At 40.7% G+C, this 26,552-nt stretch overlaps 3 protein-coding genes across 5 annotated transcripts in view; 2 read left to right on the top strand and 1 right to left on the bottom strand.

The window, feature by feature from the left end:
- The first annotated feature begins 216 nt into the window (after positions 1-216).
- Positions 217-11,231, top strand: ints8 (integrator complex subunit 8). The gene is made up of 28 exons (XM_061059372.1): positions 217-346; positions 2,003-2,141; positions 2,364-2,538; positions 2,843-2,983; positions 3,331-3,402; positions 3,622-3,673; positions 3,809-3,988; positions 4,108-4,215; positions 4,301-4,453; positions 4,541-4,641; positions 4,888-5,029; positions 5,220-5,290; positions 5,858-6,033; positions 6,181-6,311; positions 6,502-6,612; positions 6,798-7,002; positions 7,276-7,397; positions 8,055-8,239; positions 8,467-8,500; positions 8,608-8,667; positions 8,758-8,819; positions 8,904-9,022; positions 9,468-9,571; positions 9,791-9,841; positions 9,959-10,032; positions 10,153-10,217; positions 10,386-10,429; positions 10,717-11,231. Exons 2-28 carry the CDS (start codon positions 2,009-2,011, stop codon positions 10,831-10,833), a joined length of 2,988 nt encoding a protein of 995 aa, XP_060915355.1. The 5' UTR covers positions 217-346; positions 2,003-2,008; the 3' UTR covers positions 10,834-11,231.
- Positions 10,853-16,678, bottom strand: LOC132990891 (G1/S-specific cyclin-E2-like). The gene is made up of 13 exons (XM_061059373.1): positions 16,589-16,678; positions 16,397-16,444; positions 15,872-15,893; positions 15,696-15,753; positions 15,543-15,593; positions 15,205-15,344; positions 14,439-14,574; positions 13,871-14,017; positions 13,625-13,720; positions 13,365-13,499; positions 12,316-12,427; positions 12,046-12,203; positions 10,853-11,657 (listed from the first exon to the last, which is right to left on the bottom strand). Exons 3-13 carry the CDS (start codon positions 15,883-15,885, stop codon positions 11,580-11,582), a joined length of 1,125 nt encoding a protein of 374 aa, XP_060915356.1. The 5' UTR covers positions 15,886-15,893; positions 16,397-16,444; positions 16,589-16,678; the 3' UTR covers positions 10,853-11,579.
- Positions 16,679-18,020: 1,342 nt separating this feature from the next.
- The window catches only part of LOC132991268 (deleted in malignant brain tumors 1 protein-like), a 10,769-nt gene continuing 2,237 nt past the window's right edge, over positions 18,021-26,552 (top strand). The window contains exons 1-10 of one of the 3 annotated variants that reach the window (XM_061059953.1): positions 18,021-18,172; positions 19,655-19,723; positions 21,341-21,625; positions 22,679-22,993; positions 23,839-24,156; positions 25,215-25,289; positions 25,416-25,556; positions 25,750-25,866; positions 26,061-26,183; positions 26,350-26,421. In XM_061059953.1, the coding sequence (XP_060915936.1) occupies positions 18,121-18,172; positions 19,655-19,723; positions 21,341-21,625; positions 22,679-22,993; positions 23,839-24,156; positions 25,215-25,289; positions 25,416-25,556; positions 25,750-25,866; positions 26,061-26,183; positions 26,350-26,421 (1,567 nt within the window). In that variant the 5' untranslated portion in view covers positions 18,021-18,120. Of the gene's footprint in view, positions 18,173-19,654; positions 19,724-21,340; positions 21,626-22,678; positions 22,994-23,838; positions 24,157-25,214; positions 25,290-25,415; positions 25,557-25,749; positions 25,867-26,060; positions 26,241-26,273; positions 26,422-26,552 lie in introns of those variants that run through there. The other 2 variants (XM_061059955.1, XM_061059954.1) reach the window with 2 other exon arrangements.

The raw sequence follows: 26,552 nt of genomic DNA, 5'->3' as shown, positions 1-26,552 counted from the left end.
AGCAAGAACAAATGGAGCAGCTGGCAAAACTAGAATAATGACATATTTAAAAAAAATATTTAAAAAATGTGAAAACACTTTGGACGATTTTTTTTAACGATATAAAAAATAAAAATGTCAGAGTCGTCTTGGAAAATGCGAATAATATATAAATATGCGCAAACATGGCGCACTGTGTGTCTCCCTGGCGACGAACCGGAACCGGAAACACTGAGGAGATGGCGAAGCGCAGAATGAATTATGTGAGAACCAAACAGTCCATGTAGCCGATGTAGCCATTATTTTTCGTATTTTTTGTCTATATTTAGATCACACATACTTTTCTTGATCGTTTTGACCTGTTAAGGTAAGACTTCCCGTCCCTCTGAGTCAGAGCCATAGAGTTAAACAACAATACCACTTATCATTTATTAGCAGCAAACTTTTTAGTTTCACGATTAGAAAAACACAATAAACCAAATTATCCTGTGTTATCCTGTGTTATCCTGTGTTATCCTGGGTTTACCTGGGTTTACCTGGGAGGTGCAACATTAATGTTCTGATATTACCAACTGTAAAACTAAGGGTTAAAGACTAGAAATTAGTCTTTGTTTATTTTGTGTATTTTTGTTGATATTTAATTATATATACTTTTGAGTTTGTGAGCAAACTTAACCAATAAAGCTGATTCTTCTTCTTCTGATAAAAAAAAGTAGGTCGATAAATGTACAGAAAATATAATGAATTGGACATTACACTGAGGAAATAAGAGCTCTAAAAATGATTTTTGCCACTGTATTAATGTAAACAAAAGAAGTCTTTAGTAAACCTGAGAAGAGAAAGTCATCAGATGATGTTAACAGGTCACAGTGAAAAACAACCTGCTGTAACCAGTAACAGTACTTTAAGTAAAACTGTTAAAAGTATGTTTTCAAAACATATTCAGAAACCAAAAGTATTATAATTATGCACAACAATGTGTCCCCTTTTATATGCTTGTTGTATTTTGTGTTTGTACATTTTGTATGTTTGTTTTGTTGTATGTTGATTTCAGGATGAGCTGATGGGGATCTCAATCAAAGAATAAAGGGCACATTAACATATTTATTATTACAGGACTGGTTACAATTGTTTCTACATTAATTTACACATCCCTTTAATGTAAGGGATAAAGCACATTTGAATAACTTTACACACTACAGAGAATGTAACAGTAATCATAATGATGCTTTGTAATCTAAAGTATTTTATATTTTGTATTCATAAGCTTATTTTTTTCTTACCACTGTAACTTTTGCTGCTTTGCTAAAGTGCTCATGATGGACAGGCCGGGTCTTTGTAAAATAGCAATAAGTAAGATCTTTTACCTGCTCTTTGTAAAGTGTCTCGAGATAATAGAATAGAATAGAATATAATATAATTACTTTATTGATCCCAAACTGGGAAATTGTGGCGTTACAGCAGCAGGTTATCCAAACACACAATATGAGTAAAAAACGCAATGTTAGCAAATTTAAACATAATATAATATTAAATACAAAGTAAATAAGTACTAAAAATATAAAAACTAAGAATGTGAATATATACAACCAGGATTTAACTAAACATTACTAGTCTTAAATATGAAAGATTAAATATTAAAGATTAAATGTAAATGTGCAAAAACAGAGTTGTAAATGGACAGTATTGATTTAAGTTAAAGTGCATGAGTGTAGACATATCATAAGCAGAAACTATACAATATAACAGCGAGTAGACAGACAAATGAAGTGAACACTTGTTATGAGTTGACGCTATACAAATAAAAATTGATTGATTGATTGATTATTCTGCAAAGCATCTTCCTTTGGCAAATCAATGTATTTAAAGAGTACTACTCTAGTGGAGGAAGGATGCAAAGAAGCATAACAAAGTGTTACATTGTTATATATGACGTGTATTCATTTTGAAAACAATCCTTACGTTAGTTAATTAATTGTGGTGCCTTCAAAGATAAAAAACAAAATCCCTGTCTGTTCCTCAGGGGAGGATGAGTGCGGAGGCAGCAGACCGGGTGGCTGCTGTGACCAGCAGTCGACCCGGCACTCCTCTTCAGACGTCCTGGTTTGAGTTCCTTCTGGATGCCAGCCTGCTGGAGACACACCTGCAGAAGTCCTACCCAGGTAAACTCAGCCCGGCATTAACATTACTGACCAACATTTACATTACTTTGTGTTGCATACATAGTGGACTCTTCTAAACAAATAAACCAAGCTAATAACCAACATGGACAAAATGAATGGAGCAGACTGAAGTCATTTCGGCGTTTACGGTGTACGTTCTGAACATATTCACAGTGTGATTTTTATTAATGCTGTTGTGTTTGTTCTTGCATGTTTCCACAGACCCTCCGTCGGTGCAGCTGATCGTTCAGTTCCTGGAGCAGGCGTCCAAGCCCTCGGTGAACGAGCAGAACCAGGTGCAGCCTCCTGCAGACAACCGCAGAAACCGAACCCTGAAGCTGCTGGCGCTGAAGGTCGCTGCGCACATGAAGTGGGATCTGGATGTTCTCGAGAAAGGGTAAATGTTTCTTATCAATCTAAAATGATTTCATTATTATTTTCAGCGTGTCTATAACGCATGCAAACCAGGTCAGCGAGTTATTAAAGGGATTCAGGATTTTGTAGAAAATAGTTTGTAGTTTTGTTGAAGATGATGCAGTCCTACTCTTCAGTTAGAACGTTTGAGATTTTTTTCAGCATTCGACAGGATGCATTCCTAATGAACTAAGCAGGAAGAAAACTGTTTAAAATGTTATACCAAGCAGAACACAGATGTCAGTATTTTATCTATAAAGGCATAATCAAACCGTCTTTCCTGCCAGCTTGACCATCCCCGTGTTAAACATGTTGCTGAACGAGCTCCTGTGTGTGAGCAAAGTGCCCCCAGGCGTAAAACACGTGGACCTGGACCTGTCCACTCTGCCTCCCACTACAGCCATGGCTGTCGTCATTTACAACCGCTGGTGAGTAAAAACACACACAAGACATTCAAACAAGCTGGTGGAGAAACAGAGGCTGGTTAATACACGGTGTCATCATCTTATCTCTGAAGGTATGTTTACAAGTTTGAAACTTAAGGTTCATCTCAACATGATGTATTGTGATTTAAGTCTCTAAGAATACATTGAAACAAGAGGAAGGGTCGCTTAGAAGGGAACGATAACAAAATAATTTAAACTGTGTGCACGTTCTATTCTCATTTTACCTCTTTAGTCTGGAGCAGTGTTGTAACTTTGTCAGTCTTGTCTTGTCTTGTTGTTAAACAAATCGACCCACCCATTCCTCTGCTGTCTTCTTTTGCGTGTCAAAGGGCGATCAGAACCATCGTGCTGAGCAGCTTTCCAGAGAAGCAGAACAAACCCGGACCTCACCAGATGAACATGTAAACTTCTTTTTATCACCGTCTCATTACAAACAAAGCTTGAACTCCCTTACTGAAAAAACAAATATTTGTGCTTGTCAAAAACGTATAAATGGCAACTCTCAAGCTAACTCGAACATTTAATTTTAACATGAAAAGAAATGTCCAGTTTGTGTTTTTAATTGCTTAGTTCCAATGTTCCTTTTGATGATGCTGACTTCCTGTCTCGTGGCCTCGCAGGTTAAGTATCGTGCAGCAGGAGAAAGAGATGACTGACAACATCCTCACTGTGGTGAGTCCGCAAACACTGACATGAAATTTACTTTCTGGTAAAATAAGAATGTTTTCCACCACAGAGAGAATTCTAGAAAGTTTTTGATTTGGATGTCTAATGGGGTTTTTAAAAGAAATCTTCTCCTGTCCTCAGCTGAAAGAGCAGGCGAGCGACTCCATCAGTGTCCTTGAAGGAGCTGTGCAGCTGAAGAAAGACTTCTACATCCACACTCTGAGGACTCTGGACCTGCTGGCTGCTGACGCCGCCGCCAACGGGGAGACGGAGTCTTCCACGGCAGGACTTCGAATCAGCGCGGACGAGCTGCACTGTCAGGTGAGTAAAGAACACAGAACAGAAATACTGAGATGAATCCAAATTGTCCTTTTTTAACTCTAAACTTTGCATTTGATAGTTAAGCCCCACACTGGTTTATTCTGTATTCTGTGTTTCAGGTGCATTATGATTTGGGAGGTATTTTCTTCCAGCAAGGCTGCACAGACCAGCCGGCCTATCAGAAAGCTCGGGATCACTTCAGACAGACGAAGGAGCTGTTGAAGAAGGTTTGTGTGCCAGCATCCTGCGAAGACTATAGTCTGCCTGCAACATCGTTTGTCGATCTCATTGCCTTTCTTTCTTTCTCCTCAGCTGGACTCGACTGTCCACGTTCACCTGGATGAGAAACGTCTGGCAGGTTACTGGAACGCCTGCAAAGCTCTGACTGAAGGCTGCGACCCCTCAGACTCCCAGACGACGCCCTACGATCAGATCAACAGCCTGATCAGGGTGCAAAACCACCAGGTCAGAGATGATTCTACAGACTTCATGTGCTAATATGTAGAACCAAGTAAATAAATTCCACCTTCTCTCTCTCTCTCTCTCTGACAGGCCGTCATCGAATCCTTCATCAAAGATAATGTGTCCCGTCATTTACCAATCCACTTCAGACGCTCTGTTCTCAGAGAGTATCTCTACAAAGTCCAACAAGGGTGAGGTGTTCAGGGTCATTTTCATATTTATATGTGAAGCTCTTTGGGCTGCATGTTTGTATGAATGCTTCTTTATCCTCGACAGTGAAGGAGGAGTCCAACATCAAAACTAACTTTAACTGATAGTTTGTAAGAAACAAGGCACAGCTTGCATTAGGAGAACATTGCAAACGTCAGTTATGGTCATTTAGCTTCTAATGCATACGTCACCTGAAACTCTTTTTTGTTGTTGTCGTTTCTCTGCAGAGAGTCGGGGCTGGACGAGGTTTGCCACAAGTTGTGTGTTTGTAACGCCGTCCGAGACGCTTTGGAAGGAGAAGGGCTCAGTGTGCGTTTCCAGCAGCTCCTCCTGCGGCCCAGCAAAAGGATGGTGGACTTCATTTTAGAGGTATTTGCCTCCTCAGATCCCCCAAACACATACACAAGTCATTTGTAGATTCTTCCTTGGGATCAGTACATTTCACACACGTTGTACTGGCGGTTAAAGCTGAGCTCGTGTTTGAGGCGTTCAATGTGCAACTTGCGACTCTTGGAAAATACTTCTGCAACTTTTGAATCCACATTTCTTTGCCCTGCAGGTGTGCACACTTTCCCTGGAAAAGGAGCGTCCATCAGAGACGTCCAGGAGGAACATGGCCAGTTTCATGAAGTGAGTTACAGCGAGGGTTTGGGGTCACTTTACTCTCCAGTTCAATAAAGGGGGGCGGCAGTGTCTCAGTCAAATTTCAAATAAATTTCAAATAACTTTATTTATCCGTTAGGAACTTCATTTGTGTAACAGAGCATCAGTACGCATACAGCTAGACACAAAAACAACAGCAGAAACACACACATACAAGTGGCTCTATTAAAAGCATGATAAATAGGTCATAAATAATTGTTATGAGTGGTCTTAAAAATAAATAAGAAATAGATAATTTGTTCATGAGCCTGATGGATGTGGGAGCAAAGTCAGTCTATGGCATGGGGACTGGTAGCTGGATAGGAGCCTGTTCATTTCCTGTGTACTGCTGAAGTGACCTTGAGCAAGGCACTGAGCCCCCATCTGATCTGGATGCCGGTCCCTGAGCAGCTCCTCCATGAATGCATGTCTCTAGAGCCTGTGTGTGTGTGTGTGTGTGTGTGTCTCTTATAAGTATTACTAATATAAGTATTCATTAAAAGTAAACCTAAAGCATTAAATCATGTTTTAAACGAGACTGTTGTGATCTTCGAGGACTCTGTGCGAGAGCCTGGAGGAGCTGCCGCTGCTCTTCATGGTGTCGTCTCATAAACTCTTCATGGAGCTGCTGAAGGAGGACGAGAGGAAGGTGCTGGTGGAGCAGATGAGGAAGAGGTCGGCTACAATCAACCTCAGCGCGAAACCTTTGCCCTCGTTCTACGACATTCCAGGTACAACGCTGAGAGATCGACTGCGACCTCTTCATGGAACTGCTTGTTGTCACGTCAACAAAAAGATAAAGCTCCCTTCCCGAGAAGTGATTTATTTCTGCTCAGGTTTTTCTGTCTCCTCTCCTTCTCCCCTCCCCACCACCACAGCTTCAGCGAGTGTGAACATCGGGCAGCTGGAGCAGCAGCTCATCCTCTCCCTGGAGCCGCGCAGGATCAGACAAATCCTCATTGAACTGCACGGCATGGCGGAAAGACCCTTCTGGAGGGTCAACAGTAAGGTCAGACATCGACAAGTACTGCCAGAGGATGCATTGCTGACTTCAAAGACATTCAGGATGTTGTTGTTTATATCTTGCAGATATCTAAAATTCACTCTCTAAAGTAGAAAATGCTTAATTTATTTTCAGATATAATGATTTAGACCCTGAATACTTAACTAAAAGTCATTTTCTCTGTTTGTGTTCTCAGTGGGAAGTTCCCTCCGACTACATTAACGTGATCCTGGGCATCAAAGACAACCTGACGAAGGACCTGGTTTACATCCTGATGGCCAAAGGACTCCACTGCATATCTATAAAGGTGTGTTTACACGAGCGGAGTTTCAGCATCAAATGCATCATTTAAAATCAACTCGAATGTCCTAAAGCTTTAAGAAAGTAAAACAAACAACACAAAGAGAAAGATCCCCTTAGTGTAAAGGTCTGTGTGTGTTTGCATCGGGAGTGGAAAAGAGAAGTTCAGGACGTTCTTTCATGCTCTCTCAGGACTTTGCTCACGCTCGGCAGCTCTTCTCCGCCTGCCTGGAGCTCGTCACCGAGTTCTCCCCGAAGCTGAGGCAGGTGATGCTGAACGAGATGCTGCTGCTGGAGGTCCGGGCGCACGAGACCATGGCGGCCGAGGGCAGCAAGGAGAGGCCGCCGTCCGACCTGGTCAGCCGGGTCAGAGGATACCTGGAGATGAGGATTCACGGTGAGAGGAATGATGTTTGTAATGTTCTGATTTGTGTCTCTACGGTGCTGCGAGCTTTAAATGTATTCAGAAGATAAATATTAGACTCCAGTCTGGATGCTAACTGGCTCACTATTGATGTGTACTGTAGTGGAGTAAGGGGTCCTTTATGAAGGTACCTAACTAGATTTAGATTGTGAAAGCAGATTTACATATCTCAACACTTCTCTCAGTGATAAGAGTATCAGCTTATAGTTTTTAGATTCACTCTTTAATCTTGCTGGTTTTCTTCAGACCTGCCTCTGCGTCAGGTGGTCGGAGAGGAGTGTGTCGCCTTCATGCTGAACTGGAGAGAGAACGACTACCTGACTCTGCAGGTGCCACCTTCTCTGGTCATGAACAACCCCTACATCAAGGTCAGTGGTCCTTTTATCCATCCATACATACAGCACATGCACTGGTGGGTCAAGACCCAGGAGTGGATAAGAACGTGTGTAATAAAGTCTGCGAATTTGTTCTGTCCGGTTTCTTGCTTCCGTCGCATGTTTTGTACCGACTGAGATCCAAACGGCACAATTTTTCAGTAAATCAATTTGATTGGTCGAAAAATATTAGAATTTGGGTCGTGTTTTTTCACGGAGATGTAAGAGGTTTAGAGCACTTTAGTTGCTTAATGTGTTCTTGATGAGAAAAATAAGCAAATATTAATCCAACATTGACTGAATGGGGTTAAATGCGAGTCTTGTGGATTATATTTCTTCTGCTGCCCCCAAGTGGCCAAAAAAAGTCATTGCATGTTTAAATCAAAAGATTTTCATATTGAGAAACCAACTTAAAGTTCTTTAAATGTCTGTACAGAAAGAGAAGTTTCTAAGAAAATGAATAGTGTATTGTTATGGAAATATATTTAGCAATAGTCTAAAAGTATTGTGCATCATTGTATTCACATCTGGACATAATCAGCGTAGCAGCTTTGCAGACATGGAGAGTGACTTTGGACCCTCACTGGTTTCTGCCTCGGGATGATTGAAATGCTGCCGACAAACTCCTCCTCCTCTGTTTCCTCCTGATAGATCGGTCAGCTGCTTGCTTCGACGTGCAAAGAGCTGCCGGGCCCTAAAGAGTGTCGGCGCACGGCCAAGGAGCTGTGGGACGTGGTGGTCCAGATCTGCAGCGTGTCCGTCCAGCACAAGAGGAACAACGACGGCAGAGTCGGTCTCATCAAACACAGAGAGTCCTCCATGGGAATCCTGCACAGGTACTCCAACACTCATTACACTTCCTGTGTATCTGTACACACTAAGGTCGACGCAACTTCAATATTAAGTTTTGAAGGGACTACAGATTTAAATCAGCCTACTACGTTACAATCTGGCATATTTACATGTTTATGTTCATTAATGTCCCTATTTTTAAATAAATCAGTGCACACAGGGGAAACAGTGATGCTGATTCTGTTGCATTTTCTGTGTCTAACCTATTCAGGAGCAGATTCATCACTTTCATCAAGAAGCTCAGAGTGAGTATCCCATAAAGCAAACTGAAATCCTCAGTGGATATGTCACACGTTATCGGACGAGGAGCTGATGGCGCAAAGTTAACTGGTTTCCTCTTATTTCCCCCCAGGAGCCGCTGGTGCTGACGACCCTCATCTCCCTGTTTGTGAGGCTCCACAGCATAGTGCGGGTAGGGGGAAGTTTCAGTCCGGACATTTAAAGGGTTTTCTCTCTGCAGTGATTTGAACATCTCTCACTGTTTTTTTTTCTGTTTCTTTAGGATGATATTGTAAATGAAGTCACTGCTGAGCATCTCACCATCTGGCCGTCCACTCTCCCAAAGTAAGGACTCTTTTTATGTCTCAGTGATGTGTTACAGATTTCCCACACAAAGCCTCTAAAAGTGATGACGATGTGTGCGATCAGTATACAGGCGGTAGACGTGGAAGCTGTGGCTGTGACGGTCAAAGAGCTGGTGTCCTACGCTCTCACCCTGAATCCTAACAACCAGTCGTGGCTCATCACACAGGCTGATATCTACTTTGGTGAGAAGTTATGTCTTTAATATTGTTTGTCTTGCATTTGACTATTTTGATCTTCTTGACATCATTGTAAATGACGCTCTAAATTATCAAAAAACAAAAGTTGTTATTTTTTTGCCTTTATCGACAGTACAGCTGAAGAGAGACAGGAAATGTTGGGAGGAGGGAGGGAGGGAGGGGGGAGGGGTTAGAGATGACGTGCAGCAGCTGCAACAAGGACTATAGCCTCTGTACATGTGGCACACAACATCGGCTATCGGATTATCGAGTCTAAAGACAAAATAATGACAAAAAAATAAGCTGAGTGAGGTCAATGGATAGGATGCAGTGACACACCCCAAACTGACTTTTTTACCAAGGGGTGGCGGGGGGGTTAGTGTTGGTAAAGTCAGAGTCTAGAGCGGGCAGACGTCTGTTTTTACTAACGCTGTTCTGTTCATGTGTGCAGTGACCAATCAGTACTCTGCTGCGCTGAACCTTTACCTCCAAGCCGGAGCGGTGGGCTCCGACTTCTTCACCAAACCCGTTCCCCCTGACGTCTACTCTGACCAGGTAGATCACACAGGATTCTCTCTGACACAACACTCATTTCCATATTGCTTTGTACGATCGACTGCTACATTTTTCCAAAAGTTCTAAATGACTTTCTGGTTTGAACAGATGACAGCAATGCTAAAAAACAAGTCCAAACTTTCTTCACAGTGAACCACAGTCTAAGTCAAATGTTTAAATGAATCAACCCTTTGCTTGAACCCTGTCTGTTGTTCGCAGGTCCTGAAGAGGATGATCAAGTGTTGTTCAATGATGAACTGCCACACACAGGTCAGAACTCCGCTCGCTGAATGAGTCGACCTTCATGTGTCAGAAAGTTAAGCAAATAAAACCATTTTAGCGCCTTTTTTCTCTGTAAAACTTAGTTTGTCTCGTGGTTCTTGGCAGGTTGCTGTTCTCTGCCAGTTTCTCAGAGAGGTCGACTACATGACGGCATTTAAAGCTCTTCAGGAACAGAACAGGTAGGAGTACGCTCGGCCAACACATGAAGCACTTTTTCAAATCTACAGACTGTGGGACACGGGTCCCTCCTGACCTCAGCCCTTTGATTCATGTCGACCTCCTCTGTTTTGTGCCACCAGTCACGATGCCATGGACTCGTTCTACGACTACATCTGGGACGTCACCATCCTGGAGTACCTCACACGTATCCTTTTGTTTCATGAAGGCAAACAGCAGTCCAGATATTCCATCAGGTGTTACACAAAAGAATCATCATGCAAAGATAACTTTGTCTCTTCTAATCTTTTTATACAAACTCTTTGAAGAAACCTGCTGTGTGTCGTCATGTTTTTTGTTCCTTGACAAAGTTCAGATATTCACCACAAACGGGGCGAGACTGAGAAGAGACAAATAGCGGTAAGACGTTTTTAATGTAACACTTATCTCAAATATACCGACCCGACCCCCTAAAGGCTCAGGTAAGAAACATTGGTAAATCTGTGCAGTTATTAATCTGCACTTTGACCCAAGCACAACACCCATGTTGTGCTTGATGAAAAAAATAAAGATGATAACGGCAGGGAAAGACAAAGGGCTGAGAAATGTTTAAATGCCGAAAGAAACAGCAAAGGCATTTAAAACAAGTAGATCACCATGACGACAGAGAGGCTTCGTCAGTGTACTAACTCTTCTCCCTCTCACAGATCAAAGCGATCGGACAGGCGGAGCTGAACACCAGTAACCCCGAGGAGGTGCTGCAGCTGGCAGCGCAGAAAAGAAAGAAGAGATTCCTGCAGGCGATGGCCAAACTGTATTTCTAGGACACACACACACGACTCCTGAGGGGAACGGGAATGTACATTTTATTTTGTGGTAGAAAATACATCTCTAAATAAATACACGTGTACACGTTATCATTTACAATGAGTTCTTTAAAAAAAAAAACTGTCAATGTTCCTGAGTTACACAAACAACAGCTTTGATATGAATCGATATTTTTCAAATACACAAAAAAAACAGAGTGTACTTCTTTCACTCTGAGCTTTCATGAAAAAAATGGATCTTACTGATTGTGTTTTCAAGTTTTCTTCAGCACTTCAGAGGTTAACAGAGCAGCTCACATTTCACAGAATAAAAACATCTGATCCGACCCTGAAGCAGTATTTAAAAATCTAACTGTACATATTTGATTTGCTACATATCTTGTTTTTTTTTTTTTTTTTTAATAAAAATGCACATTTACAGTATTTCTCAGAAATAAAATAACTTACAGCAAACCTTGACCCTTTTTTTTCCAGACACATTTCTTTTAAAATTAAAGCACGGTGATGCTTAAAACAGCTTGAAGAAAACAAATCATGCAAAAAGCTCAAAACAAGATTAAAGATTCTAGAAAATGTACAACTATAACACTTTGATAATGCTTTCTTTGACAGCAGAGTGTGAAATAAACGCCCATCCAGACTTTTTGTAAACAGTCGTCCACTGAACGGGGCTCTTTTCTTTTTTTAACCCCCCCCGCCCGTCATCTCTGTGCACACTCACTCCAGAGTCTTCCTCTTGTAGCTCAGTGTGTGCAGGGTTTCTCGGTGCTGCTGGGAGGAGTGGGGAACTGGATCTCCACCTCCTTTTCACCAGCGGCATCCTAAAACAGAGACAAACAGAAAATTCAGAAACCTGTGATCAATTAGCCTCAAGGGATATTCAGTTATTTTATAATTACTGACGTCCTGAGACCGAAAATTTGATGTTAAGTGACACAGTTTGATTAGAATCAGAGCGATCTCAGAGTGTATGTACAAATGAATACCTCGATTCTGTTAATATAGGGACAGGATGACAAATGTTTCTGACTCCACCGATCCATCTCAACCCCTCTAACATCTCCATTACTACCTCAGAAGGCAGCAAAGAGGTGGGATCACTGCCCCCCCCCCCCCCCCTGTGACATTTTATATTGAAGGAGAAACATCACAGGGCGGTCTGAATAGGGCGACACTCTTAAGTCGTTTCTCTGGGAGGGTTGAAGTTACCAGCATGGTCAAGTAGTCTGTGTGAGTCTGGATGTTGTGTCTGTCGTCCTTCTTGATTTTGACAAATTCCTTTAGTGTCAAATTGCCAGACTGGCTCACAGATTCCACAAAGGGGGCCATCCAGTTAACGCACAGCTGGACCTCATCTTTGGATAGACCTGAACGAAGACAAAAAGTCACATCAGCGCCTCGTCTCTTTCAGACCTAATCCTGTTCGGCTAAAAATCTGCATTTGTCCATTTCTGTAAAACGTTAGAATCCAAACATTACCTGAAACTTTTTCCACCGTTTCCTGTTTCATGAAATGGCTCAGGACGGAGGCAGCCAACACTCGATACTCAAAGTCCAGAGAGTTAATGTTGAGGATACACAGATCTAAGAGCTAGAAGAGAAAATGTACGATTAGTCGTTATCTTCACTGGTGACGGCATCATTTCGAAGTACTGCATACATGTACATTATTCTACAAAAGTAGGGCATGATAGTTTAAACTAATCCTTAAAGGGCCTGTGTCCACTGAGGCTGTTTTTTTTTTGCCTGAGCACCAAAATGCTCTCAGTCAGACATTTTATTCTTGATCTGCTCTATCTAGTTGAAAACAGTCCCAATTTTTGAAACCGCGCCGCACTCGTCCAAGTCGCTTCTACCACACCGACCAATCAGAATCAAGAAGGGGCGAGACTTTGTCAACAACAATGGCAGGAGAGAAACTTCTCTGACTCGTCTCCTTTCGAGGGTACAATGTTTTTTGCAAGAGCTGCTGCTAATGCCGGGACAGGATTCATTGACATTGTTTTCTTTGTGATATTTCCTTGAATAAAAGGAAAACATGAACAGTAAAGGGACTTGAGCGTGTATATTTATTTTCTTGTCTTCTGACCACTCAAAGCACTTTTACACCGCAGGCCACACCTACACATTCACACACTGATGGTAGAGGTTGCTAACCCGTTGGGTTAAGTGTCTTGCCCAAGGACACATCTGATATGTTGCTGCAGGAGCTGGGGATCGAACCCTCAACCTTCCGTTTGAGAAATTACCAACTCTGCCACTGAGCCACAGCCGCCCCATCTATTAAGCATATAGAGCTATTAAAAACAGACCTAACTGTCACTGCCCAGGGAAGCAGAACTGAAATTTAATCACCCTAGGGACAAAGAGCTCAGGTGAGAAGCGCTCTGAAGCTGAGGATGCGGGCGCTGCCTGCACAAAAAGCAGACCTGATAGAACGACCCTTCCACTTTGTGATGTGACTGATCGTATCCCAGCTTTAAATCTAATATTTGTGTCAACATCTTAAAAAGCCACTGAACACCTACTCGGGTCATTTGTACGTAAGCCTCCTGAGGAAACTGCTGCTCCAGCAGGTCAGAGCTGAAGTTCATTGATGCCATCTGGAAGTAAAGCTTGAGCCAAGACACGGCGGTCTCCGGGCAAAGCTTCCACCTCAGAGCCTGTTACACACACACACACACACACACACAGAGTAGAGTTAAGTCACACTTAAAGCATTTATTATTGATTTGTAACCAAGCATGACGAGTGAAACACGAGTTATTTAAGATGCTGACAATATTACCTTTAAAATGATTAACTCCATCTGAAGAATCTCCTCCTCGTAGTACGTCGCTGCGGTTATGTAGGCCATCTGCGACAGCTTAGGAGGACAGGCTTCCTGCGGGGAAGAATAAAGTTCAAACTTAACACACAACAGGATCAATGAAGCGGTTTTAAATGTGGAAACCCTTGGTAGGATACTGACATGTTCTGTTTAGGTGCAATGTGAATTTGGGTTCTGTAGTTTTCGCGCCCCGTTCTTCCTTACCTCCATCTTTGACGCTATAAAAAGACAAGTTATCCCGATGAGCTGCAGCACGTTCTTCTCGATGTTGTTCTGGGTCAACATGAAGCGGTCAAAATAGTCCTGAGCGAGGTAAAACGTCTGGCGGTGTAGAGTGTACTCCTCACTCACCTGGTGAAGAACATGACAAACCAAAAGAACATGTTAGAAACTACACTTCCTTTTCATACTCGTCTCCTTATTTCACTTATTACAAAATGTTTTTACTTGAAAATCTAGACTGACAGTTGTGTTTAGTAGTCCAAACTGGTTTGGTTGTGTCAGCCACAGGATCATTTAAAGTTCATACATAGACCATTAACACCAGTTCCAACATAAAACAGAACTCAACATTGACAGGACTTCACTGAAATAGAATCACAAAGATATAAACTAAATCCAGAAACAGAAGGGCAGAAAGACATGGATTGATTTTTTTAATTTTCCAAAATATTTTAGTGAACATATTCATAGAAAACCCTGTACACTCCAGCCGTAACGCAAAAAAAAAAAAAATGCAACACACCCAAATGAGATTCAGTTTAACACGCACCTCGATCAGCCAGTCGAGCAGGATCGATCTCATCCTGGGTTGTATTGTCGGGTGTTTCTGCACAAAGCTCTTGCTATGCGAGTAATTTTGTTCCCTTCTGACCATCTTCCCCCACACGTCTTCAGAAGAGCCCCATCTGTGACATGCAGAGAGAGCGTTCACTTCAACGAATCAATGATTTTTATTTCGGTCATTAATTTAAAAAAAAAATAACGAGTCAAATATATTTGTGTAAACAGCACAATTACAGAAACAAAACACTCCACATGCTCGTCCATTTCACACAATAAAATTCAAACAATCGATGACCAAAAAAAGGTTTATTTCTGCCTATCCTGAGAAATCCTTCCTCCTCCCTCCTAAAGAGAATAATTAGACAGCCTGTTTAATATGAGAACACATATTAGCCTGTCTGGACCAGGAAACTTACAAGAAATATTTAACTTCAACAAGGTTTTCTCGGCTAAATAAACCTTTAGTCAAAATGAAATAAAACTGGTTGTTGCAGTTTGTAAGGTTTTGTATTTTGGTTTCCTTGGTCCCATACTTTAAATTCCATTGTTACACTCTTTCGTCCAGGAAAACGAGGTGTTACCCTGGACTTTAGGCATATATTTTTTTCATAGATGATTTTTTTCTTGATGAAATTATTGACGACTATGGTGTAAATAATCAAGATGCAGCATTAGAGAAAAGTGTTAACAACACCGTCTGGTTGCAGATATCCAGAGAAGTAAAACATGACAGAGTGATGTATAATAATCACCTGAGGGGAGGTAGAGGTGACGGACGAACCAAAGACTCTCCTGAAATAAAATCCACATCCACAACGTCCATCTTTACTTCTTTCTCAGGATCCTCATCGAGAAGACGAGGCCTCGCGACATCTTCAAGTACCAGCTGGTTCTAAGATGGGAAATAAGAAAACTGAGTGCAGCACAGACGTTTACAAACACAGTTAACTTCAGGGGTTATTATGGTTAAGTAAATGAATTTCTATGTACTTCATTATTACTCAAGGGTGAGAAGGATTATTTATTTACCACTGTAGCCCTGTGTACTGATACAAGAGGAATATCATTCAGTAAAAATAAAAGGACATACCTTCTCACACTGCAGTTTTGACAGGGGCTGAACCTTTTTTCTGCTGCATTGCTGTGAAGAAATGTTTTTATTTCAGAACATCAATACTAAACCTTGTCGAGTAAGTCTCAAATCATACCCACACAGAAATGAAAAGTGTGATCTTGCTCTTACCTTATTTCCTTTGACTTTCTGCCCTGCAACATTTTCAGATCTCCTCTGCTGGCGTGCACTGCAAAGACATCAAACTGAACTCAACATGGAGCTGAAGATAAAGATGCAACAACAACAACAACCAATCAATCAACTAAAATAAATAATTCAGAAAGTGACAAAAAGGGGGGAAATACCTTCTCCTAGTCATGGTTCTATCTGTCAAAAAGGGGGAACCATTAAGAAGCAAGGTTAGTGTTTGTCAGACAAAAAAACCAGGAAGACGGAAACTGCTCAACCAGCTGCAGCTGTAATGACTTCCACTTTAAATATAATGTCATGCAAAACAGTTTCCGGATTATTTAATGCGCCAAAAGTTGGACCTTATCATCAACAACATTTCAGATGAGCAAGTAGTATGACCACTCTGTAACGAATCAGACGTCTCTAACTTTATTTGAGTTATAAAGTAATACTCTCTGGGGGTATTTATGTTATTTATGAGACAAAACCTCCATGAACAGCACAAAGAGACACTGTCCCTTAATGCAGAAACAGTGGACATTTTGTACCACCAATAAAATGCTTCTGAGTTAAACATCAATCTGACCACACAAATGTACCATGTAAGCTTTTTATTCGTTGTTGCGGTGTATTTTCACCCAAGTTTAAAGTTAACAAAGGTTAAACAGACTTCAAGGAACTTTAAATATTTAGCTCACCCAGTTCAAGCACAAGGGGGGGGATGCAGACTCCAACTCTTCAACCAGCTGGTTTTAGAAAACATGCATAAACAAAGTGCTGCTTTAGTTGGATCACAACATTGAACATCTACATGACACTAAAATGTCACAGAGCCGTGATGGTAAAACTTCTGTGTTAATTTTGAATGATTAGTAAAGTTTGCAGCTTACCCTCCGAGCTGCAGAAACTGAACTAGTTTCCAGTTGGCGCTAATTTGAATTAGAAGCTCAATGCGCATGCGTATAAATACTCCCGAGCCTAAACCCCCCTAAAGCTTTAAAATAAGAGATTAAATGAGATTAAGAAACAGTTTATATCGCTAGTAGTTGTAATTTTGTTCCTACTGTTTCGTTGTTCTTTTTTTGCGTCTGAACTGTTTCATAAAAGTGATGAAAATAACTAAAATGTGTAAATAACTTCGTCTCGTCTTTACCTTTTTTTTCTGTCAGTTGAATTTCCGGTTGGTATTTGTTGTGGGCGGAGCAACAGAACAGAACAGCCAATGGGAGAGAGAGTCGAGATGAGCGCGTGCTCCTGGAACAGGATGTAAACAAAGCAGTGTGCTGAAGGTAAGTGAGCAGAGAGCGGCTCATGATCCCTGAACAGACCGGTTAAATGTCATCCGCATCAAGTAACGATACTGTTTCAGAGCCACACTGATTAACGAGATAATTTATCCTTTGTTTACCTTTTTTTCCCTCATCTTTCATCTGGTCACTTTTGGTCAGGTTTGAACAACATTCAGGACTCACACGTGAGAATTACTACCATAAATACAATTTGAATTGAAGCACATATGTATGTACTAAATAGACATTATTTGTTATTCTGTATATATTATGTACTGAATTTGTAATTCAAAGAACACCCACAGGAAATTATGACAGCCAATCAATCAATCTTTTTTGGTATAGTAATGTTAACTCAAGACACTTTACAGAAGAGCAGGTACTCTTAAGAGCAGGTAAAGACCGTACTCTTTGTTATATTACTTATATTATATTATTATATTATATTATAATTAAATAGCGTCTGAACTGACAATCACATTAGGCTACATCACAGCAGATTTCAAAACGTTGTAGGAAATGAGTCTGTTACGTCTTTAACTCTTATTCAGATTCAATTTTAAACAAATTTATAATCATCTAAAAAGATTTTCTACAATCATACAGTACCACAGTGTTAAAGCAATGCTGCCCCCCTCTGGTTAAATGTCACAGTACCCATTAGATTCATTCAGTGTACTGAATTAATCTGATGTATTATAAATTGTGAAACCATATCATGTAAACCCATGAGTTAATTTATCTCTTCAGTAAATACATATTGAGTCACTGCAGTGAAGAACTCTGCATAAAAGCAGAAACTATAAATGTATAATTTTTCTTATCAAAGTCAGAAGAAGGTGAACTATAAGTATAGCATGATGTGATAAAATAATCATTGAGCTCATTTAAAAGCAAAAGAAAAGCAAGTTATTGTTTGTTCAGGAATCCTGATTGTGGTTTGAGCTCTAATATCGAGGTCTTTGAGAACATGCCAGTAAACGTGAAGAGGCATTGTGGTAAATGAGAAGTTCTGTCAATCAAATATGAAGGGAACAAGAGAGGAAGTCACACTTTTAACAGACACGCTCCGTACATTACACTGCTTCAGTTTAAGACAATAGAACCAGTTTCCCCCCTTTCATGTCAACAGCATGAAGCTGATGAAATGTATCCTGATCGTCCAGCTGAGCTGCCTTTGTCGAGGTAAAGTTAACACTTTTACATGTTTGTCAACTTCATATCTTAAAGTTATACAAAAACTGTCAGCGTGGCTGTAAGATGTGACTTTTGCTCTGTTTGAACCGACTGTTGCTTAGGCAATTAAATTATATATATATATATAGCTCTAAAAAGGTGCAACTGTAATGTTTTGTAACACCTGTTTACATAAAATACTTTAATTTGATTCATTCTGACCAGAAGCTGAAAGGTCTCCAGTATGTAAAGGATGTCATCAGTTCTGTATTTGAAAAGATGAAGAACTGAACGATGATGTAAAATATTTGTTGTCAATGAATGGACTTGGTATAAGGTGCAATGTGTCCTTCCCCCTCGATTATATCTCTTTATCATATGAATATAACTTTATAGAAATTGAAAGGATAAAGACACAAACTGCTGCATGTGTAACAAAATGATTTTGTTAATTTCTGCTAAAAGTTTCATGAAGATGTCCGTACATTTTTTTAATGATTTCCACAGAAACATAAAGTCTGTTTGGATTAAACCTTGAGTGACCTGAGGACCGGTTCTTATGCTCCTGTATCTTGTTTTGTAGGTTTGAAAGTTTAAAATCGCAACATTTTCCATAAAGACACGGCCTATTTAAAATGTTGGTGGTGCAAAGGAACAAAATAGACAAATTGAGCTCAAGACTTAAACTTGATAATGTACATTCATGTATTCATCTCCTTCTTTGAATATTTAAACTTGTTCTTGTACATATAATAGGCCCTAATCTTGTAACATAGCTTTACACAATATTCCATTGTATTTCACTTTAGTATACTTTTGTATTCTCTGACTCATTAACTTTGAATTCTTAAAAAAATATTGATTTATTCTTTATTTCGAACATGTAAAAAAACAAAAACAAACAAAGAAATGCTATAATTAAAAAAATATGTAGAAAACAAAACAAATAAATACACAACATAAGAAAAAAGATTAATCGTCCTTCAATCGCTCTTACATGTCTGAAAAGGAGTAGGAATAAGTTAAAACTTATCTAATCCCCCTTTTAACTCCATTTAATAGGTATTAATTGTACAATAGTATATAATATAATATAAAATAATTACTTGTATGCCATTATCTAATGATCTAATTATCTAATTAATTACACCAATAATGCATATTCCCATCACCATAATAGAAGTAATATGTCCACCTAAATCCAGTCACAGGTATTTGAACACACACAGATGCAGTTTCCACTAGAGAGAGTGTAAAATGTTCAATCATGAACATCACATTTGGTCACTGATTTAGTCTTGACTTGATACGTTTTAGTTTCTCCTGCGCTGTGATTCTTCGTCCACGTGCTGAAACCTGTAAATTAGATAACCACGGTCAAGTGGTTACTCTTTAAAAACCCTTTGGTGGCGTGTTTGATGCGGTGCTCACTTTTTTACTGACGGTGACAAGACTTCCTTTTTTTTTTTTTTTTTTTTTTTTAAATTTAAGCCTCACAACCCTCCACTCAAGCGGACCCAGCTCATGACCAGAGGGGAGCAGAGGAAGAGGAATCTAACAGTAAGTTCAGTACTTCCTCCCTCACACACACACACACACACACACACACACACACACACACACACACACACACACACACACACACACACACACACGCTCGTTCATACCAGAATACTTTGCCCTCCATTTGTCTCCAGAATCAGAATAAACACTCGATGCAGGGGATGTGTTAATGTCACAGGATGTGGGCTGACCTGCTTGTGAAACATCTCTGAATCGTGCAGGTGCAAATCAAACAGAAACAGAGACAGAAAAGCGTTCTGCAGCATTGACTTGGGTTCGCCCTGCAAGCCACCTTTGCTGCTCTTTGGTTCCGTGTGGCTTTGTGCTCGGGTGCATTCTCAACAACATGGTTTTGTCCTGGAAACATTTCAGCCTGATACGTTTATGTTCTTATTTACAAAAGTGATAAAGACATCTGCAAGTACTGAAATTAAGACATTGAACCAGGGGAGGTTGTAAACGTCTTTATTAAATAGAAAAATACAGATCATTTTTTAACATTTATTTTATATTTTTATAGGCAGTACAGAAATAAACAGGAAATGTGGGTGTTTGGAGAAATAGAGTTGTATGTCAAGCAACACTTGAAATGTTTGTCAAGTTTTTATCTGGTAATGAAACAGACTGAAATCAGTACTGATGCCTCAGTGACCATCAGCGACAAAATTGAACATTTTGACATTTTACATTGAAATGCCTGTAACAGCTTCCACAGGGTAGGTGTCAGAAGAGACCATTTACTGCACCCTAAAGAAACAGCTTTTTCTTTTCTTTTTTTTTAACTTTCCCCCCCCAAAAAATATTCACATTAAGTTAAACATTTGAGGCAGGAGGAGATTTGTTCTAAAAAAAACTACCTATGCATGTCCAGGACAAATCAAAAGAGATAAGGTCAAAGAGATACGATACTCTTTATTGTCCCCTTTGGGGAATTTCTCTCGTATCGTATAGCATTTGCAACATAGTTTTAGAGTCCATCCATCCTTTTCTCTATACCGCTTTTCCCGTTCGGTGTCACGGGAGCTGGAGCTGTTCTCAGCTGTCATTGGTCAATCACAGAGGTGACATATAGAGACAGACAACCAGCCACACTCACATTCATACCTACGATCAAATTGAGTCACCAGTTAACCTAACGAGAATGTCTTTTGACTGTGGGAGGGAGAGAACCCACAGATGCACCAGAAGCACATGCAAACTTCACACAGAAGAGATTTCAAGATTAAGGGTCACCGATGTATTTCAGCATCAAGCCTTCTGAAAGGGTCAAAAGAAGGTTGATTTCTATATTACAGTCATGTTCAATGTTACACAGCTGACTTTAGTTTGAGAGCAGCAGGCGGAGGGGGAAAATGTCGAGCACACATGTTTGTCTTTGGTGAGAAATAGTTGTGTTCTTTCTGTAATTAATTCTTGGATTAATGTAAAACATTTCGCAAATCTTGCATTTGTGTTGGAATCCCATGTCAGGATTAAATCATGATAAGATCTTTATATGTTTCAAGAGTTTAAGTCATACATGAAGCAGTGAAATGGAAAAAAACCCGGCTTTGAAGTTGTATTTAAATGATCGACACAGACGTCTTTGGTGTTTCTGCTCGTGTGTGTCCTCAGGTGACCCTCACGTTCATCACCTCTCTGGTCGATGCAGCTTCACCTTCAGGATGCCTTGGAACAGGAGCAGCGGTGATGTGGTGGCTTTAACCGCAGACTCCACAGATACGTTGGTTGAACAGATCTGTCAGGATCTTGGCTGTGGCAGCGTCTATCATGTGAATAAAACCAGCTCACCTCCTAACATCACCTGCTTTAACGGCTGTTTGTACCGAGACGGTCGGTTGCAGAACTGCTCACAGACGGTGGGAGGAAACTGCGCTGTGATTTCAGAGACTGTTTGTGGTAAGGGTTTTCTCTAATATCTCCTTTAGATACACAAAGATCTGTTCGTTTTGTGGACGTTTTTAGTTGGCTTTTAGTTCTTACAAGTTAGATTCAATGTTATAAAATCCAACATGTTGAGTGTTCAAAAGCTACACAAATGTCCTTCTTCCTTTTAAAACTTTCTTCATATTAAAGGGGAAGACAGCAGGCTGGCATTCAGAGTTTTTTTACTGAATGCTTAGTGGGACTGAATCCTCAGGGCCCCCATGGAGGAGGTAGTCCTCATCAGAACTGAAACAAATATACAGTTCTTGTTTGTGTTTGTTTCTCTCCACATCTTACCTGTTACAGTAAAGGTCAAATTGGCCGAGCAGACGAACATGAACCTTAACTCTGCAAATGCATGAAAATAAGTAAATTGTAAAAAAAAAAAAAACATTTTAGATGCTTTGTTATTGTTCAATTTGAACTCCTATATAGATTTTTAAGGGTCTAATTAAAAATATTAAACCTATTTTAAGACCTCATAATACCCGAATTTTATACTTCAATATGATATGAGTTGACATCAAACCATATTTGACACATTTTTGTTACCATGGCAACGGAAATAGAAGTCCTATGCACCTCATATCGGGGGATTTCTTGTTTTCAGTTGTCAGAATATCAGGCAAACTCCTACACACTGTCTGAAATACACAAATACATGGGTAACGCTGCCAATGCATTTGTGCATTTAGTGTGTTTGTGTATTTTCACACCTCTGACTGAAGACAAATCTCACGTCCTTTATTGCCACTCAACAACAAATTACACTGATACAGGCTATTTTATTTTTCTAGTCCACAGTTGAATGCATTGTTGTTAATTTGAAAATGTATATATGCATTTATATTCCTTACATATTACTTACACACCACTGCCAAAAGAAATAAATCTATCCATTAAAAAGTCATATTAATGTCAATCTTGTATTCTCTAATAACAATAAATATCAACATGTAACCTTCAATAGATTTTAATTTCTGGTTCACATAAGCAGTGGCTTAAGTTTGATAATCTTCTCCTCAGGGCACCAGGCTGCCCGGCTGGCAGGAGGCTCAGACCGCTGTGCTGGACGGGTGGAGTTGTGGAGAAACGGGAGGTGGGGCACCGTGTGTGACGACCAGTGGGACCTGCCGGATGCTGACGTGGTTTGCGCCCAGCTGGGCTGCGGCTACGCAATCAGTGTGACGGGACAGGGCGGCTCCTTCCCCCCAGGAAGAGGACCCATCCACCTGGACGAGCTGAACTGTACGGGCAAAGAGGAACACCTGTGGGCCTGTCCGGCTGCACAGGATGAGTCCGACTGTGGACACAAAGAGGATGCTGGAGTCGTGTGCTCAGGTCACTGTCAGAAAACATTTTTAGACGTACAGAATAAACAAAATGATATGCATACCAAATTAGATGTCTTAAAGAGGACATATTATTCCCCTGTTCCACCTTTTCAAACAGTCCCCCTGTGGTCTAAATGAAACATCTGTGCTGTGCTTTGGTCAAAATGTAACATGAATCAAGCACCAGAGGAGGTTTGTGACCCTGTATAAACCAGCTCTCTCAGAACGCTCCGTTTTGGTGTGTGTGTCTCTTTAAATGTAATGACCCCGCCCTGAGTTTTCCCAGTAGACATCACTCCACTGTAACGAGAATAAACATGGCGGACTTGTGCAAAAGTTTTGCTCTAGGCTAGGGGTGGAGTCCATGGGTAGAGATACCAGGGGAGGGGAGGGGATTTTGTTTTAGCAGAATCCCACTGTGATGTCACAAGGAGAGCACATTTGAAACGGAGCATTTTTGTCTGTGTTGTAAGACTTATGCAGACCACAAACAAAGGACTGGATGGGTTTATTTCACATTTTGTGGGTCTGTAGACACTCAGGTTACCCAAATAAATGTTCAGAAACACTGTAGAAGTGGATTTTTCAAAATATGTCCCCTTTAATGTTGAATTTTAGATTTGTATTTTAGAAAAAGAGTTTCTCATGGTCCCTTAGTGTGTACAGTTATGTTACCAGAAATGACCCACCAGGTTTATTAAATCCCTCAAGTAATAACATCAAGGACAGGACTCCTCAGTGCTTACAGTATATCACAAGTCCTATGTAGGGAATCATTTACACAATATTGATTGATTAATATTGATGCTGGGATGTCATATTCATTCAGTCTTCCTTTGTGATTATGTGCAGAGATGAGAGCGATCAGACTCACAGGAGGTCTGGACCGCTGCTCGGGTAAAGTGGAGGTCCACCGAAACGGCAGCTGGGGAACAGTGTGTGATAACTGCTGGACTAATGAGCTGGCCTCCAAGGTTTGCTCCATGCTGCAGTGTGGAAACCAGACGGAGAAGATCACCCAGTTTGTCCCTCATCTCACCCACAACAACGGGACTCTGTGGTTCTATTTTTGTGATCCAGGTGTGCCTGTGAACCTGTGGCAGTGCAAGGAGTACGTCAACAGCAAACACCTGTGTGCTACATCAAAGGCGTCCGGTGTCATCTGCAAAGGTGGGTGACACGATATGTGTGTCATGTGGTTGATGAACTGGTGATGTTGTTCATGAATGAATGTTAAAGAACCCTGCAAAGGGTGGATTAGCTGTATGCAATATAACCGACTGACTTGACTTAGAGAGGGTGGGGGGCGGGGGGCATTGGATAGGACAGCCGAAGAGTGACAGGAAATGCTCGGAAGAGAGAGTGGGGCATGACACGCCGAGAAGTCGCAGAGGTCGGATTCAAACCTGCAGTCACTTCAACAAGGACTACAGCCTCCGTATGGGTCGCTGAATCCAACAAAGCAGCAACCCTGAATTAAAAAAAAGAAAAGAAAAGTGACTTTAATCAAACCGTATGCTTTCAGTGTCTACAATACATCTACAATAGTGAAATGGATTTATTATTGTTGAAAAAAATGAATTTTACCATTAAAGGTACCGCTAATTGAAAATTACTCTCAGTCTTCTTAAAACTTATGTGACAACATAAAAAATATTTCCACTTTCTGTAGTTGCTGAGTCGGAGGGTGTGTCCCCCCCCCAACAAAAATCTGAACTATGATTGGCTCTTTGCCTTGTCAGAGGAGTCACTTGTGTTTCAACAGGCTGCTAGTAGCCTCCTTTGCATTTCACAATAGCCAACTTCATCATGTTTAATCTTAAAATTGTACTTTGGACACGATCTTTATGAGTAGTCAAAGAATGAAGCTGAAAAGATTAAAATGTTGCTTCTTTTTCTGAAATTAAAAATGTAAATAAACACAGGTGTATATAATCTATTTAATCCTTTGGTACAAGTAGTTGAAGTAGATATGTTCAAGGGTAAAAGAATAATGCTATTCATTCATGTGTATGTGGGCACATCACACTTCAGCTCGGCCTCCGCCTTAATTATTAAGGCTAAAAACTCAGCCTACGTTTAAAACATATATTTTACTTAAGGATAATGATTTTATCTGATATGAGTCATAATTAGGTAATATTTAAAAAACTGTTACGTTCATGGTTACACTTCTTTTTTCATTTTCTGTCAGCTCACGTGCAGACTAAATGTTTTTGTTCTTGCAGGTTCCCTCGGGTTTCCCGCAAAAACAACAACCACAGCCAGCACAGCTGATCAAACTGTAACTACTTCAACCGCAGGTAAATATTTTTTATTTTTTATTCTTCAGAAGAACTAAGAAACATCACACTGTATTTGTTACTTCCTTCCTTTGGCTTATCAGTTATGAGAAATGATAACTTGTTGTTTCTCTCTTTCCACCCCAGAGCTTCCGACCCCTGGCGGACCCTCTGAAGGTTTCTCCTCACTGCCCATCGAGCTTCTCGGCGCCATGGCTCTGTGTCTGCTGCTCCTCGTGTTTCTGATCACAAACACGGTGCTCTGCTGTCATTACAGGAGAAGAAGCGGTTTGTTTTCTTCACTTCATTTCTTGCCGTGGTCTCAAAACTTTCAGCAGTAAAAAGTTTTTTTTTTTTACTTGTAAAGCTAAATCAAGTGCTGGTTGGAGGATCCCCGAAATAATCTTTGCTTAAGCCCCCAAAAGACTGGAGAATCCCAACTGAGTATAAAAGTGTTTGTCTTGTTTTTTTTCTCCCACAGTGTTATTGCTCGAGCAGACCCACAGCAAAACACGCCTCACCTCTGAACATCATCACAACAGCTACCAAGACTCCATCAACCTCGTCAAGGTCACAGCGAACGAGCCCCCGACAGACGGTGAGAGGCTGAACATTTCATAACATCTATGCTTGTGAAAAAAAATCTGAACGAATGAGCAGGATTTAATACTTTTGGATACGAACTCTTTCTTTACAACCTGCATACATTTGGGGGTGAGAAAGGGAAGCACCTAAAAGTGGAAAAATAATCTCATGAAGTCGTTTTTATTTGTTTGTGTTTGTCTCAAAAAGCCCCGTTGAACCCCAGGTATTTCTGGACCCAGCTTAGTAGTGTTGACAGCACGTCAGTAGATACAGACTATGAGCAGTATGAGCCGAGCAATGAGTCGTCTGTCCCTTTATCAACCTTTCGCAGTGAGCTACACGTTCTTTTATTTCAATCCTTTGTGCTTTCTATCTTTGCTGCATGACGTGTTGCTGCTGCTGCTGCTGCTGCTGAAGAAGAAGTGTGTGTGCAGTTTGCACCGAATGTTTGCAGGATTGTTTGTGATCGACGCTTTGCTCTGTGTGCATGTTGCAGATTCTCAGCGGTACAAACCGGACGTGAACCCTGTGATGAAGCCGTCGGGTCTTGAAAGCCTCTTTGAGGAAGGTGAGTCACTGTTAGTTAGAATAGATAAAAAGAAGTGTTATATTTCACTCCCACTGTGAAGCTGCTGTTCCTAATTATGAGAAGATAGAGGACAGGGCAAAAACAACTTCTGCCGCTCTATGTTTGTGGAT

Source organism: Labrus mixtus, chromosome 16 (assembly GCF_963584025.1).
Source record: "Labrus mixtus chromosome 16, fLabMix1.1, whole genome shotgun sequence".
Classification (NCBI taxonomy): Eukaryota; Metazoa; Chordata; class Actinopteri; order Labriformes; family Labridae; genus Labrus; species Labrus mixtus.
Note: the sequence above shows the minus strand (reverse complement) of the source record. Positions and strands in the feature narration are given on the sequence as shown.

Coding starts and splice junctions, on each gene's coding strand:
- LOC132990891 (XM_061059373.1), bottom strand. Junction 12,428..13,364: donor CTTACGTACAAATGACCCGA/GTAGGTGTTCAG, acceptor TTTCTCTTCTAG/CTCTTAGATCTGTGTATCCT. Junction 12,204..12,315: donor AACGGTGGAAAAAGTTTCAG/GTAATGTTTGGA, acceptor GTCTTCGTTCAG/GTCTATCCAAAGATGAGGTC.
- ints8 (XM_061059372.1), top strand. CDS start 2,009: ATGAGTGCGGAGGCAGCAGACCGGGTGGCTGCTGTGACCAGCAGTCGA. Junction 2,984..3,330: donor GTCGTCATTTACAACCGCTG/GTGAGTAAAAAC, acceptor TGCGTGTCAAAG/GGCGATCAGAACCATCGTGC. Junction 8,820..8,903: donor TGGCCGTCCACTCTCCCAAA/GTAAGGACTCTT, acceptor GTGTGCGATCAG/TATACAGGCGGTAGACGTGG.